The sequence below is a fragment of the Chenopodium album genome, chromosome 24 (assembly GCF_948465745.1).
Source record: "Chenopodium album chromosome 24, dcCheAlbu1.1, whole genome shotgun sequence".
NCBI classification, from domain to species: domain Eukaryota; kingdom Viridiplantae; phylum Streptophyta; class Magnoliopsida; order Caryophyllales; family Amaranthaceae; genus Chenopodium; species Chenopodium album.
The window spans coordinates 516,656-532,879 of record NC_137857.1 but is presented as its reverse complement, the minus strand read 5'-3'; the positions used below and the strand labels follow the sequence as shown (position 1 = coordinate 532,879).

At 34.6% G+C, this 16,224-nt stretch overlaps 2 protein-coding genes across 2 annotated transcripts; both read left to right on the top strand.

Moving 5' to 3' along the window:
* Positions 1–2,072: 2,072 nt before the first annotated feature.
* Positions 2,073–3,029, top strand: LOC145612675 (uncharacterized). The gene has a single exon (XM_081667996.1). It carries the CDS (start codon positions 2,073–2,075, stop codon positions 3,027–3,029), a length of 957 nt encoding a protein of 318 aa, XP_081524122.1.
* Positions 3,030–11,970: 8,941 nt separating this feature from the next.
* Positions 11,971–13,852, top strand: LOC145612169 (uncharacterized). Its single transcript, XM_081667545.1, has 3 exons — positions 11,971–13,022; positions 13,159–13,245; positions 13,570–13,852. The coding sequence occupies exons 1-3, from the start codon at positions 12,435–12,437 to the stop codon at positions 13,570–13,572; spliced, it is 678 nt and encodes a 225-aa protein (XP_081523671.1). The 5' UTR covers positions 11,971–12,434; the 3' UTR covers positions 13,573–13,852.
* The last annotated feature ends 2,372 nt before the right edge of the window (positions 13,853–16,224 follow it).

Genomic DNA, 16,224 nt, shown 5'->3' with positions numbered 1-16,224 from the left:
TATAATATAATCCGTACGTATCAAACAACCACCTTAATTATATTTAATAACAATGATTATATGCATGACTAAGCATTTTAGAGATGGTGGAATCATGTCCATCACCCTTATTACTAAATTAATTAAAATATTATAATAAGTTCACCTCAGCTACAAGCCTACGATACTATTCAATTCTTTGTTTATAAACGAAGTATATAAAAAGTTATATATAACCTGACCAACCTCTCTAAATAATTAGGAGATCTAGATTATAATTAATTTAAAAATGTCTTTAAATGAACATTTGAACATGATGTGGTCACTTATCAATATACTTCCTGTATAATAAGCATCACAAATTGGATCGGAAACATACATCTAATTCTTAAAATTCATTTTTATTTAATGGTTTTTTTAAAAAAATTATTTGTAATCTATTTTAGATTAAAATGGTTAATTATAGGCCCAAAAGAAGTGGACCCTTGCTTGCTCATGCTAATACACTTGGGCAATAAGAAATTTTGAGAAATTTCTCTTTTTAAATTGGATGAAATATGAATATATAAATTTTTTAATGGAACTTACTATAGAGTAAGGGCCTGTTGTCATTGACTGAATTGAGCTGAACTGAACTGAGCTGAACTGAACTGAACTGAACTGAACTGAATATTTTATAAGAGAAGGAAATTAGGAGCTGAACTGAACTGAGCTGAACTGAACTGAACTGAACTAAGCTGAACTGAACTGAATTTCAACGTATGAGAACAGGCCCTAAGACACAACTTTTACAAGAATACATAATACAGATATTATATTTTTATATTTTTACTGAAGTTACATTTGAAAACTCAATTAATATATGAGTATGTTATTTCTTACACATATTGAAATTCCTTTGTATATTATGCTTCTTGGCTTGTTGCATACACTTGTTTAGAAAAACTAGCCATTGTTACTAGTAATGTATGTAGTGGCCAGCAGGTTAATATTTAACTAAGGGTATGGTAAACAATATGGAGTACAATTGTTTTATTGCTTTAGTAGAGAAAGTACTAATGAAGTAATGAGTAATAATGAGTAACCTTTGATCGATAGCTATTACAAAGTAGAAGTAGTTAAGTTCATTATAATTGTCGTTAACTCATTACCATGAATTATTAATTGAACTCGTATACGGTATACGCCAAATTTTTAAACTACGTATGAACTAACTACATACTTCAGCATAACTTGCATACATAGTCCGTACATGTGACTAAAGGTAGTTCAAGTACAAGTAATTTTATATACATCTTAAATATATATATATTTTTTTTCTAACAAATTTATGAATTTAATGTAATGAAATCAAGTTGTAAATTTGTTCTGTACATAACAAATTAATTATGTACAATCCAATTTGTTTTCTCTAATGCAGGACATGAATCTGCTCTGCTGCCTTGCTGCTCATTCTCTCTGTCTAGCTCCAAGGACACTTTAGTAATATGCTTCTTTTTAGCCGTTATTTCCTTTTGTCTGTAATGATCATGTAATGGTGATTGGCTCTAGACCTCACCTGCTATTTTGTCCTCTAGCTACTATATAGTCTGCTGTACTGAGTCCTTGGAAGAATAATGAGAATGACCTAATTTCTGCTGCCTCCTTCCTTTCTATTCTTCTTCTCTCTGCATTCTAAAGTTCTGAGCTTTATCTCCTTGCACTAAGTTAGGCTATTTCACTCTTTATGGTATCAGAGCCAATAGTGCAACATCGGGATTGTTACCTCAGTTCTGTTTTCTTTCTGGTCATTGATAATCTCATTTGATTGATAAAGACTCCATATTTTTCCTTTTTCTTCATAAAAATCTCATCTTTATTAGACCATCATGGCTGCTGATACTTCCAGTCCTTTGTATTTGCATCTGAATGATGGCTCATACTCCATTTCTGTTGACAAGCTTACAGGAGCAGCTGACTACAGATCCTGGAGGAGATCGATGGAGATTGCTCTATCTTCGAAGAAAAAGCTTGGCTTTGTTACAGGCACTGTGCTGAAGTCTACATATGCTGCTGATGCTGCTAAATCAGTATAGTGGGATACATGCAACTCCATGGTAATTTCTTGGATTCATGCTTGTTTATCAGACACTATAAAGAAATCTGTTTTGTATGTTAGTACTGCTAGAGAGACATGGGTTCCATTAGAAAAGTGTTTTTCAATGGCTAATGGCTCTAGAAAGTATAAATTGAACAGAAACATATACAATCTTAGGCAAAATCATGAATCTGTGAATGTGTATTACACTTCCTCAACAAGTTTGTGGGAAGAGCTGGATGCTATGAATATATTGCCTACTGTAACTGAAAACACAGCAGATGTGAGAAACTTGTTGAATGCTATTGCAAAATATCAAGAAGAAAGCAGACTGTTTCAGTTCTTAAATGGTCTAGATGACAATTACAGTGCTATGAGAAGTCAAATCTTAATGTTGACACCCCTTCCCACAGTTGAGTCAGCTTGCTCAATGTTGCAACAAGAGGAAAGCCAGAGGGAAATTCTTGAATTTTCTGGTGTTGTTGAACCTAGTAGTTCAGCCATGTATAGCAGACAACAGACACAGCAGTTTGGTCAGGGAAATGAAAGAAACTTGACTTGTGGAGCTTGTGGTGGTAAGGGTCACTCTCAAAAAAGGTGTTGGAGTGTCATTGGGTATCCAAAATGGCATCACAAACACAAAACACATCCTGCAGCCAAGACTGCTGAAAAGACTCAAGACCAGAAATTGTCTGGTGCAAAGTCCTTTCCCAAGACTGCAGCAACTGCTAGCACAGGCACTGGTAGCAGCATAACATTAACTCAGGAGCAGTTTGCTAAACTCCTCAGCCATAGTACTTCTTCTGGTGCTGCAGTGCAACATAAAGGAGAAGAAACAGATGAAGAACTGGAATGTTTCTCTGGAATGGTGTCCTGTTTCTCTGCTGTTGGTGTGTGTGAAGAATGGATAATTGACTCCGGGGCCTCAGATCACATGACTTCTTCAGTGAAAAATCTGTCAAAACCTCAGTAGGTCCTTACACAGCTGAAAATTAACTTGCCAACTGGAGACACATCAATTATATCACATATTGGCTCTGCTGAACTTGCAAATTCTCTGGTGCTGAAAAATGTACTCTGTGTACCACACTTCAGACATAATTTATTGTCTGTAAACAAACTGGTGAAAGATTCACAATGTGAAGTGATTTTCTATGGAACTCATTGTGTAATCAAAGACATGAACTCAAACAAAATCAAAGGTTTGGGAAAAATGAAAAATGGACTGTACTACTTGGTTAACAAACCATTTGATTAGAATTTGAGTGTGACTCAGTTGATTGGTGATGAGTCTATTTTATATATATTTATCCCTCGTCCCATGGTCATATTTGTGCTTATTTGAGCTCTACGGAGCTATTTTTATTACTAATATACGTTTTCTAGTGTTTTTGTAGAGTTGGTATTATTTTGTAGGAATTTGGAGAATTATGACGATTCCCGAGCTTATTAAGCCACTACGAAAATATTAGAGTCGGATCGTATTTTATGACCGTATATTTTAAGCCCAAGGCCGAGTTAGAGAAATTTATTTCGGTGATTAAGGGCTCGATACGTCCAAGATTTTACAAGTTATTATTACTATGGACCAACCAAGGAAAGAAATTGAGCCAAATAACTAAATAGCTCAAACGTACAAATCCAAGCTTGCAAGAAAGTTACTGGGCTTCAATCTCTGAGCTTTCACGCGGGTCCAATCAAGCGGATCAAAGCAAACTCGGGCCGCAGATCTTGTTATTTGAGATTTCGTAATTGGGTAGGAAAGCAAAAGTCGGTGGACTTGATTTGCTTCTAGGAGGAGTTTGAGTTGGAGTAGATGTTTGATTCCACAAAAATTATCCTTTGACTTTTCTTAGTAGTATATAATAAGGGAGGTAGTAGTACGTGGGGGGGGGGGGGGCAAGTTTTTAGCTGGGAGATTAATTAGTTTTAGTTTCCTTTTCATTAGGGGAAGATTAGTTTTTAGTTAGTTTTTCTTTCCTTTTTCTCTCTCTAACTTTTCTCTCTCTCCCTTAATTAACTCTTAGTATTATTATCTCTCTTATTTCTCTCTCTACAACTCTTGGTTTAATCTCAGTTATTTATTTTATTTCTTCTATCATGTCTTCTTTTATTGCTTTGATTAGTTTAGATTTAATTATGCGTTAGTAGTTTTCTTTCTAGGGTTTGTGGGGATCCATAAATAATATGAAGGGGTAACTTATTGTTGTTAATTATCAATGCTTAATTAATTTCCTATTGATTGATTTAATGCTCTGTGACTAGATTAGGCATGATATTTTATGCATGAGTTTGACAATATTAATTCGAGATTCGAGAGATGAGAATTGATGTTTAGGTCTAGTTTCAATAGGCAGGTTAATTTATAAATGGTTAAGTCAAGATTGAAGAGATGAGATTTAATACCGGTAAATTAATTCTGTGATTGTAATTGTAATACCCGAATATTTATGATTTAATATATTATATTTTATAAAAAAAAATAGTTATTTTTATTTATTAAATAACTTTCCTAATCTCATATTTTTATTTTAGAGTTCGGAAAGATTTAAAACCCTATTTTAATTTTAGTAGGACTCTTACTTAACTTATATAAACTATTTTTAACCCTAAAAATATTATTAACTCTCAAAAGATATTTTATTAAAAAAAAAAAAAAAAAAAAAGAAAAGGGCTTGCCGAACGATCTCTTTTGTGCGTGACTTCCATGATCCAACCCCAAAACTTGATATTTCATTAAAGTTTTTCTTTCATTATTATTCTTCAATATCCATTTCATATTTAATTCTCCAAACTCCAGTGGATTTGTAAAACAAAGCCCACAAATTGCAACGTCAGTGCACATTACTTGGTCTTGAATGTTGTGGTCAGATTGTAACTAGTCGGAAGGTAATCACACGAAACTTTTAGAGATGTTTGTATTATATTTCGTACTATTATGTGTGATATGATTTGTTATTAGTACTCTGTATTATTTTTATGGGTAAATTTTATAATTGTAATTCGTGTGATCAAATTTGTATATGATATGATTGATTATTGGTGTTATATAATTTGATTGGATATGAGTATCGTATTAGTTTAATTGTTTATGATTGATAATTTCTAGGGTTTTAATGTTGTTGCTATAGGGAGTATTGTTTTATTGAGGTTTAGGATTATTAAAACAGAGTATTATTTTTGGGTTGAAAATTAATTAATTTTGGGTACTAGTATTAGCCATATAAGAGTTGAGATTTTTTATGAACCGAATATGTCGTCATATAAGAATTGGGAACTTGTGCCATTATTGAGATACTATTTATTATCAAGTTTATGATTATTTGATCGATGTATGAGATCAAAAAGGTTGAAATTATTATTTTGTTCTTGGTTTGAGGCTCGGCGTTATAGACCTTAGTCCTTGGCATGTTGGTAAGGAGATTGATAATCATGAGTTAAGAATGAGGTACAATCTTTATTATTTATATATTTTTCTATGGTCCCCTACAGTGGGAATTGGCCCGTATGTGGTCTGGTTCAAGGTGTTTTCTAATTATTGGGAGTATTCAAGTTCTTTTATACTTGCTGGTTTATTATTCGAATTACTCATGTCCAAGGCTAGGTATAGAACAAAGAGCGTGGCACACTTATTGGTTAGATGAGTTAATTGAGCAAATTATCGTATTATTATATTTGAGGATTACTTTCGGAGTATGGATGGAGTTAATTTTACCCTTGAGTTTGGTATAATTTGTGAATGTAGTTTCGGGCTACATTGCTAAGTGAGCTAGTTATATTGATTATTATATATATTGTTTAATTATATTTTGATAAGTGATGATTACTCAGCTTTTTGCTGACGTGTGTGTGTTATTTTGTTATGCTACTTGTGTTTGCGGCCATGTCTTTTTTTATGGTGGCCCTACGACGATCTATTTTGGAATTTGTCCTTAATGGTGAGCAGTCAAGATTGTTTAAGCAGGTTGATCAAGTGATCGTAGCTAAAGGAGCTCAAGTGTTTCGATTAGTGTTTTTATATCAAGCTTGTAAAGTTGTATAAATAGCTCACCTAGATTTGTTGGGTTGTAAGTATTGGGATTTTGTAAGCCTTAACACTTGACAGGTTGTCGAGTGTGGCGGTAATACCTCCGATTTAAGTGTATGCTTCCGCAATTTTATTTAAAGGTTGTTTATTTTCCTTTATTTATTTTTTTATTATTAGCTAGTAAATCGGGGGTGTTACAGTAATACGTAGCGAAAGCCCTTTATAATCTGGTTAATTGATGCATTGATGATCGATTATTATATTTTACCCTGGATTATTATTTATTGGTGAACATATGCCCTAGGTCTTTAATTCATTGATTTTTCTCTATCCTTTACTCTTCCATACTTTTACCCTTCGTAGTATAGTTATCCCTTTTACAATAATATTTTGGTTACTTAATAATTTAGATTATAATAATTAATTAGGAATAGAAAGACCAGTTTCCCTGTGGATTCGACCCTACTTCCCTATCTACTTTAGTTCGAGGACTTAGGTAATTACTTTTGATTAGGTGATACGACTTTAGCCTGTCAATTGGTCACTTGAATAAAGGTGACAGTGATAGTTGTAACTATACTTCTCTTAGTGCAACATCAAAAAGGAACACTGTATCATTTGCTACTTGGCATCACAGATTGGGGCATACCTCAGTCAGCAAGTTGAAACATATTGAGTGTGTGAGACAAACCATCTCAGGGAATAATCAAGTGTGTGTGGCCTGTCCTATGGCAAAACTAACAAAGCTACCTTACAGTTTGAGTGAATCACATGCCAAGACACCTTTTGAATTGATTCACATGGACATATGGGGTCCTTACAAGGTCTGCACTAGAGGCAAATACAGATATTTCTTGACCCTGGTGGATGATTTTTCAAGAATGACTTGGGTGTATTTGTTGCAGCATAAGTCAGATGCTCTCACTCAGTTCAAAGCCTTCAACAACTATGCCAATAATCACTTTGACAGGAAAATAAAAATTCTGAGATCAGACAATGCTTTGGAATTTGAAGATTGTCCTTGTCAAGATTTCTTTGCCAGCATGGGAATTGTGCATCAAACCTCTCGTGTGGATAGACCACAGCAAAATGCAAGAGTGGAGAGAAAACATAGACATATTCTGGAAATTGCTAGGGCAATCAGATTTCAAGCAGGCCTGAGTCTTTCTTTTTGGGGTGACTGTGTGATGACAGCTGTGCACATAATCAATAGACTCCCAACTGAAGTTCTGAAGAACAAAACTCCATTTGAAATGCTGTTCAAAAAGATCCCTGAATACAGCCACATGAAAGTGTTTGGTTGTCTTGCCTTTGCCTACACACACTCAAACAAAAAAGACAAATTTCAACCCAGAGGATTACCTTGTGTTTTCTTAGGTTATCCTGCAACACAAAAAGGATATAAATTGCTTGATTTAACATCCAAAAAAACCTTTGTCTCAAGAGATGTGATTTTTCATGAAGAAATCTTCCCTTACCAACTTCAATCCCTTGATCAGCTCATGAAACCAGTTCCTGTTGTTCTTCCTCACACCTCAAGCCCAAATCTCACTTCCTATATTGATCTGGCTGATGACAGTGAAGCTCAAGCAACTGACAATGCAGCAGATGACAATGCTGCAGCACAGCACACTATAACTGACCCAGAACCTTCTCAAATAGCCCAAACTTCACCTCAACCAACCAGACAAAGCTCTAGACCAACAAAAGAGCCAGCTTGGATGAAAGATTATGTCAAGCCAAACAACAGAAGAGATAGACATATAGCAAATGTCACTTTGCAATCTGTTCATCCAGAATTTCATTGTTTCCTCACCACTCTCTCAGAAACAAATGATCCAGTGCATTTCAAACATGCTGTAAAAGAATTGCATTGGATAGAAGCCATGAATTTGGAACTTGCTCAGTGTGAGAAGACTGGAACTTGGGATGTCACATTTTTGCCACCTGGAAAAAAGGTGATAGGATGCAAATGGATATACAAAACCAAATTTAAATCTGATGGCACAATAGAAAGGCACAAAGCAAGAATAGTAGTTCTGGGTTGCAGACAGTAGTTTGGTGTTGATTACAAGGAAACATTTGCCCTAGTGGCAAAAATGACCACTGTAAGAGCTATCCTTGCCTTAGCTGCTATGTTTGGTTGGCATACCACTCAAATGGATGTGACAAATGCCTTTCTCAATGGTGATCTCCTGGAAGATGTCTATATGACAATGCCTCAGGGTTATACTAGTTTTGGTAGCAGGATTCAACCTCAAACTGATGCTGCAGTTCCCTACAAGAACACTCAACTTGTCTGTAAATTGAACAAGTCTTTGTATGGCTTGAAACAGGCACCCAGACAGTGGTTCTCAAAGCTTTCTGAAAAAAATACTCTCTTTTGGGTTCTCTCAGTCAAAGGCAGATTATAGCCTGTTCACTAAGACTGTTGGCTCAAAATTTACAGCAATATTGATTTATGTTGATGATATATTGATCACTGGTAACAGTTTGACAGAAATCAACAAAGTCAAGTCCTTACTCTCATCTCAGTTTCACATGAAAGACTTGGGACAACTGAGATATTTTCTTGGGCTAGAAATTGATAGATCTGAGAAAGGAATCTTCATATCTCAAAGAAAGTATACTTCAGACTTGCTTGATGAGTATGGGATGTTGGGTGTGAAACCTTTAAAGCTGCCAATGGATGGTCATTTGAAACTGAGTGCTGACAAGGGAACACCAATACAAAATCCAGCTCCTTACCAGCAGCTTCTTGGCAAGCTCATCTATCTTACTGTAACTAGACCAGACATCTCATTTACAGTTCAAATGCTGAGCCAATTTATGCATTCCCCAACTTCAATACATATGCAGGCTACCAAAAGACTCTTGAGATACCTTGCTGTAACAAGAGATCAGGGCATATTGCTTGCTTCATCTTCTGCTGCTCAGCTTACAGCATACTGTGACAGTGATTGGGCTAGCTGTCCAACTTCTAGAAGATCAACTACTGGGTACTGCATACTACTTGGAAATTCTCCAATTTCTTGGAAATCCAAGAAACAAACAGTGGTAGCAAAATCTTCAGCTGAAGCAGAATACAGAGCTATGGCTCTAACAACCTGTGAAGTTACTTGGATCAAAGCTTTGCTGAAGGATCTCACTCTCAACCACTTAGCACCTGCTGTTCTCAAATGTGACAATCAGGCAGCCATAGCAATTGCAGCAAACCCTGTGCTCCATGAAAGGAACAAACATATTGAAATAGATTGTCATTATGTTAGAGATATGGTCAAGAATGGTGACATAAAAACTGAGCATGTTGCTTCCTCTAGTCAAGTTGCAGATGTCCTCACAAAGATTCTGTCTGTCAAACAGCACTCTGATCTTCTTCTCAAGCTGGGAGTTCGTTCCTCTACCTTTCAGCTTGAGGGGGGGTAATGCAGGACATGAATCTGCTCTACTGCCCTGCTGCTCATTCTCTCTGTCTAGCTCCAAGGACACTTTAGTAATATGCTTCTTTTTAGCCGTTATTTCCTTTTGTCTGTAATGATCATGTAATGGTGATTGGCTCTAGACCTCACCTGCTATTTTGTCCTTTAGCTACTATATAGTCTGCTGTACTGAGTCCTTGGAAGAATAATGAGAATGACCTAATTTCTGCTGCCTCCTTCCTTTCTATTCTTCTTCTCTCTGCATTCTAAAGTTCTGAGCTTTATCTCCTTGCACTAAGTTAGGCTATTTCACTTTTTATTCTCATATATGATAGTTGTTGTCCCTCATCTCCACACTCTCATACACGAAGTTTAACATTTCTATTCAAATGATGAAATAGCTTAGAATGAAGTTAGAACCCCTAGTCCATACACATTATATATGTATATGCAAAGGAGATTTTAAAAATTTTATATTAAGGATTAGTTTATTCTTCCTAAGCTCATTACACTATTCACAGAATCACCAGTTCAATAAAAAAAATTGCCAATCGATTGAGAATTTGAGACACAATGTGAATCTGTGACAATAATCATCCTACAAAATGTATGAAGTACTACTTCATATATTTGTACTATGTTCCTTGTCTCATAACATACCTTCAATTGAAAATAAGGTGTATTTCTCTGATATTTTTTATCAATTTTAATTAATTATGTCACGCACATATTTAATAATATTTTTATGAAAATGATAAAAAACTTGAATTAAAAATATTATGAAGTATAACTACTGTGAAAAATAGGTCATAACTATTTATCAAGAAAAGCACAAAAGATTAAAAAAAAAAAAATACATGAATAACTCCGTATATATGATGCTTGGATTGTAAGAAAATTTAACAAGAACTCTTGGCCCAAAATCCAAGTTTTAATTATAAGAAAAAGTAATTATAAATTTTATTTTGTTAAGCCAAACAATCGAAGACCTAAAAATGAGCTTCACCAAAACCATGTGGTAAAGGAAAACCATTTCAATAAATCTTAATATTGTACTCGAAAATCCTTCACATTTTGCCCGCCAAACAAACCAGGCGAGTACTTTTACACTTTTGCCCCTAACACCAATCTACGAATGAACGTATCTACCAATGGGCAAAATAGCTAACGTTACAATTTAATTAAACCAACATTTGGCATAAGAATGTTTCTATAGTAACATTTGGCATCTAAAGTTACAAATTACAAGTATGTAACATTAATTGGTTTGTGATTCTGCCCAAAAAAAAAAAAATGGTTATTAGACAATGTTTTATTGTAATTTGTCGATGCATAATTTAAATTATTTATATATATAATTTTGTTTTGGTAAAATTTGAATTTTAATCGTGTATAAGTTGAGACGAATTAAACAATATCTCATATAATTTATTTTTCTCCCGTAAAAATCACAATATAATATTAGTCCTATTCTATCTTTCATTCATCCTAATAAATGATACTCCGTAACATTAACTTATAGGAAAAAAATATTAGGTCTTAATATTGTGATTTTGTTAGTATTTATGTAACGAATTAAGTATTTGGGAATCTTTACTCCATGAGTGTAACGGAAATGGCTGCAAACTACTTGGGAATAATATTTGTTCTACGAGTTTAGGGATAACGGATGTTTTAGGCGTGGACATAAAGTATCTAGGAATAATCTTTGTTCCACGAGTTTAGGAGTCGAGTAACAGAAGTCTTAACCATGATCGTGAGGGGAATTCTTTTTCAACAAAATTTAGGTTTCTAACTATATACCTAGCTCGTATCCATGCAAATATCAACTGCATATCTTAATTTCTCACCATCCCGATCTTCATCTTTGAAGAAAATCATCACTAAAGTAGTAATGAAAATTTTGGTGATACACAAATCTCATTACAATACTTCTTTTTATTGCCTCTTATAAATTTCATTGTGAAGGACAATGTTCAAGACAAGATTATTAAGAAATGATACTACCTTCGTTTTAGACATTACAATAGTTTGACTTTTGCACTATTCACGCACTTTTCTTGACATTATGTATAGAAATAGTCAAAGTTAGTATACAAATAATGCAAAACTTAAAGTGACACTATAAACAAACTAAGGGCCTGTTCTAATTGACTGAACTGGACTGGACTTATTGCTGAACTGAAATGAACATTTTATGAGAGAAGGAAATTAAGATAATAACTGAATTGAACTGAACTTATTGGAGCTGAACTGAAATAAGCTGAAGAGAACAGGCCATAAGTGAACAGCCAACGTTTATTTATCGTTCATAAATTAGAAACTTTTTTTTTTTTTTTTTTTTTTTTTTTTTTTTTTTTTTGGAAAAAAGAGAGAGTGTAATCAAATTGTACTTGCGCCAATCAAATTGTTGTAATTAATTTGATATCAATCGATTATTGGAGGAAAAAAAAGAAAAAAAACCCTTTTCAACACGAGAAAAACAAAGAGAAAGAAAGCCCAAAAATAATCCGAACGTTAAATTCGGTTCTTCCTCTCTCTCTCTCTCTTTCCTCCCTCCACTGTCCAACTCTCTTCCTCCTTTTCCCCTCCATATTTCTCCGTCTCTCTCTTTCTCTCTCTTCTCAGCAATTTCATCTCAAATACAATTCAAATCTCAAAAATCCTAATTCCAATCTCATTAAAAAAAAATCCCACTTGTAAATTTCTCCATATTTCTACCAAAAATCTCAGAATTTCATAAGCAAAATTCAGGCTAAAAATTCAGGCAAATTCCCAGAAATCCAATCAATCAATCACCCTTTACTCCAATTCATCAATGGCGTAACACCCAGATTCCAGAAGATACAGAAAACACCCACTAAGAACAAGAACAGGAAGAAGAAGGAGAGGAAGAGAGAGAAAATTGATTGAGAAATTCATCATCACATATATGGCGGCGATGGCTCCAGAAAGATCTAGACCTCTCCATAACTTCTCCTTACCACCACGCTTGAATTGGGGTACTCAAAAACTTCTTCGTTGCGCCAAAATCACCAATTCCAACAACCCCTCTTCCTCAAACGACGCCGTTTCCGATTCAATCCCCGCTTCTTCCGGCGACCGGAAACGCCGAAACGCGTCGTTTCGATCTCCTCATCCGCCGTCGAATCGCCGCGGTGAAGTCGACAATGAAATCGAAGTCATTCGAGAAAAGCTAATGCTCAATCTTCGCTCTGAAGTCGGTAAAATTCACGCCGATTATCTGGGAAATTCCGAATTTACCCCTGCGATTCCACCGCCTCCTCCTCCGGAATCTCGACCGTGGAATCTCCGGACTCGCCGGAGTCCGGCGACCGTCGAAATTTCGCCGGCGACGGTGCCGGCGGAGGTTTGTGTTTCTGGGGGAGGTGGCGGGAGAACGAAGTTTTCGGTGCCGTTGTCGAGGAATGAGATTGAGGATGATTTTGTGGAGATGACGGGGAGAAGACCTCCCCGGAAACCGAAGAAACGATCTCGTTATGTTCAGAGACAATTGGATGTAAGTTTGATTAATTTCTTTTCTTTTCGCAATTAACTTCATTTTTCTTTGAATTTTGCGGGAAATTTGAATTCAATTTTTGATCAAATTTTCGAGTTTTGATTGTTTTCTATTCGCCTTTGTTTTGATCTTGCAGACGCTTTATCCGGGGCTATGGTTGTCTGAGATTTCGCCGGAAATGTACAAAGTTAATGAGACTCCGGATCCTCCTAAGATCGGAAAGGTATAATTCGATCATTAATTAAAATAAATTATTTAACTGAATGTGAAATTTTGGTTTTTCTTTGAATTTTGGTGATATTTTTCTTTTGATGTTTTGTTGGCGCTCATTTCTTAATTGAATTCGGGTTCGAAAGTTTAAAACTTTGAGATTCAAGCTATAATCTAATCATCATTTGACAATGTAGTTCTTGGAAAAATGTGATTTTTCGCCTTATTGGTTGGTTAATCAGCTTCACTTAATCCTCATTTGGTTAAATGCCTGTGATGTATATTGATTTAATTGAATGGGATTGTAAAATTTGGTTCCTTTTGTTTGGTGTTGCAGTGAAAATGAGATAATCGACTGGTGGTGTCGCGGGAGTTTTGAGGTTGCTGTCCATTGACAGTGGTAGGGTATGATACAAGTAGATTAGTTCTACTGTAATTGTATTGGAATTGGAATTATAGTGTAGAAGTGGTTGTGGATCAGGGGTTTCAGGCAGAAGTGTTGGTAATTCTGTTGTATAGTTGGCCAGTTGGGAGTATAACTAGAGCTGATATGTTAGTTTCTTTTTCTTCGGATACTTGATGATCAATCAATCAATCAATATAATTGATTTCGTTTCTCACATTTCGAGTTATTTGAGCTTTTACTTTCATGTGCTGCTGCTGCTGCTTGTGTTAGTTATCCTGTGTCTGTATGCATTCTCGTAATTGAATGGTACATATTTTCTGGTGAAAGTGTAGCAGATTTGAGATTCAGGGCCATCAGGAGGGGGGTGTCTGAGGGAGGAAATGGTGTCAATAATTAAAGATCCAATCTTTTAATGTCAGAACTCAGAACTCTGAAGTTTGTTTCTAGTTCATCCACATATATGCTGTTATATACGAAGTATGTAAATTCATATAGGGCAAAATGCTTCTTTTGGGTAAATGAAACTTCTGGATTGTTTGTGTATTGTGTCACAGGTTTTGGATTTTGCTTCTATATTTTGTTAAACTTATCGATTAGACTAAAGTCTCAAGTTCTTAACTGTAAATGATTTGTTTGCATTGTTCTCGAGTTTAGTTCTGGTTTCTGCAAATGCACATTATACTTGACATTATGAACTTGTTGGAATTTGACTCAAAACAGTTAGGAATTACTATTTGAAGTAGAAAAGTTGTGACGTTAGGAAAATCATGTAAGTTTTGTTAACAAACTGCCTCATTATTTCAGCAGAATGGAAAATGCTGGTTTATATTCTATAACCTTTCAGGCAGCTTACCTGCATTTCTGTCCCTATGCCTCTTAAGGCGGCAATGTGCTGCTGCCCTAGTGTGGACAGACTAGTTAAGATTGGAGTCGATGTACTGAACGGTCATCGACTGGCTTGCCATGGTCACATACTCACATCGAATTGGTTAGAGTTGGATGTGGAACTGTGGAAGTGGTCTGGTAGTGTGAGAAGGAGATTAGGAGAGCATGATCTCAATTTTTGAATTTTCCCACTATAATCTGATTTCAAGGAAAAAGGGTAATTATCCCTTTTGGGCTGATTCAGCCCGGCCCATTTAGCAACATCAATTTATTATTCTATAGAGCACGTGTAAGTTGGGAAAAAACATTCACTTTGCCTTTTTGTTGGTGAAACATTCATTTAATAGGTTTTGTTGGATGGTATTTACTATTTAGTCCCTTCCATCGGTCGAAAGGCTCTTTGGCTGCTCTTTGACCCTTGAAAAGCAAAGTTAGCTATATTTAATTTGATACTCGTTTTTATTCTTGTGTAGTTGTGTTACTTGTGTATGTCTAGGAATTTTATTTATTTATTTTTTGGTAAGGACAATGTTTATGCTAAAGTGACATATCTTACACGTCAATTAGTTTTAGCGACACATGTTAATGTTTAAGAGTAGGGGACTTAAGGTGCAATTTTTATTATACAATTGGTTGTACCTAGAGCTATATTTTCAAATGAGGAAAAAAAAAAAGAAAAAAGAAGAGTATGGTTATACACTTAGCTCTAAGTACAACTGATTGTATAGTGAAGTAAGGGATCTCCATTCCCAAATATGACAAAGTAAATGTGATAATTAGAAGTGCCCAATGGAATTTGGATCAAGATCTTCAAAATTTTGACATGACCCATTTCTAGGCCTATATTTGAAATTAGATCCACTTGAATTCTAACCCGTGAATTATTTATTACCGTAGAGTTTTCTAATAAAAAATAAAGCTATTTTTAAGTGTCTCTACTATTGTTCATATTTATCTAACTCCCTTTGTTTTTACAATTTGGCTGGAACGTATTATAATGTAAAATTTTAACCAATATAATCTTTAATTGTGAATAAATATAAATTATAAAAAAAAAAAAAAATAATATTAAGATACTACATATTGATGACTAAATTATCCTCATTTATAAATCACTAACATTAATTCCTCATATATAAATCAATAACATTTGTCAAAATAAATTATGTATGTAAAGAAAAAGAAAAATCAAACTTTATATAAAAGCGGAGGAATACTTTGTTTCTTTGAAATAGGGTTTTTTTTTTTTTTTTTTTTTTTTTTTTTTCCAAACTCTTAACCAAACATCCCCCAAGTATACTTAAAAAAAACTTTTAGTTTGACTTTTTTTTTTAAAAAAAATATCTAAATAATTATTAAAAAAAAAATGGTCTGGATTCGTATTCGTGAATCTAATCTAAATTCTAGGATTTTAGATCTGTGAATTTGGATGGGAACCATGACTATAAAACGGATTTGGATCTAGGATCCAATGGCCTGGATCCGATCCAATCCAGATTTGACTCATTGCCACCTCTAGCAATAATCATGTGAAGAATTGTGGTGAGAAGTAGGATTTATGAAAGCTAGAGGGATTTGATCTATGTAATAAGGGATGCAAATCGAGGTTGGAAATAATATTTTTTTTTTATATTTTGACAAAGAATAAAACAATTTATATTAGAACAATTTAAGCATAAATGAACTAAATTATGATGGACT

What these genes read in the sequence shown, in the direction of transcription:
- LOC145612675 (XM_081667996.1), top strand. Translation starts at nt 2,073, where the DNA reads ATGGTAATTTCTTGGATTCATGCTTGTTTATCAGACACTATAAAGAAA.
- LOC145612169 (XM_081667545.1), top strand. Translation starts at nt 12,435, where the DNA reads ATGGCGGCGATGGCTCCAGAAAGATCTAGACCTCTCCATAACTTCTCC. An exon ending in ATGTTCAGAGACAATTGGAT is followed by an intron (nt 13,023 to 13,158) that starts GTAAGTTTGATT and finishes TTGATCTTGCAG; the next exon opens with ACGCTTTATCCGGGGCTATG.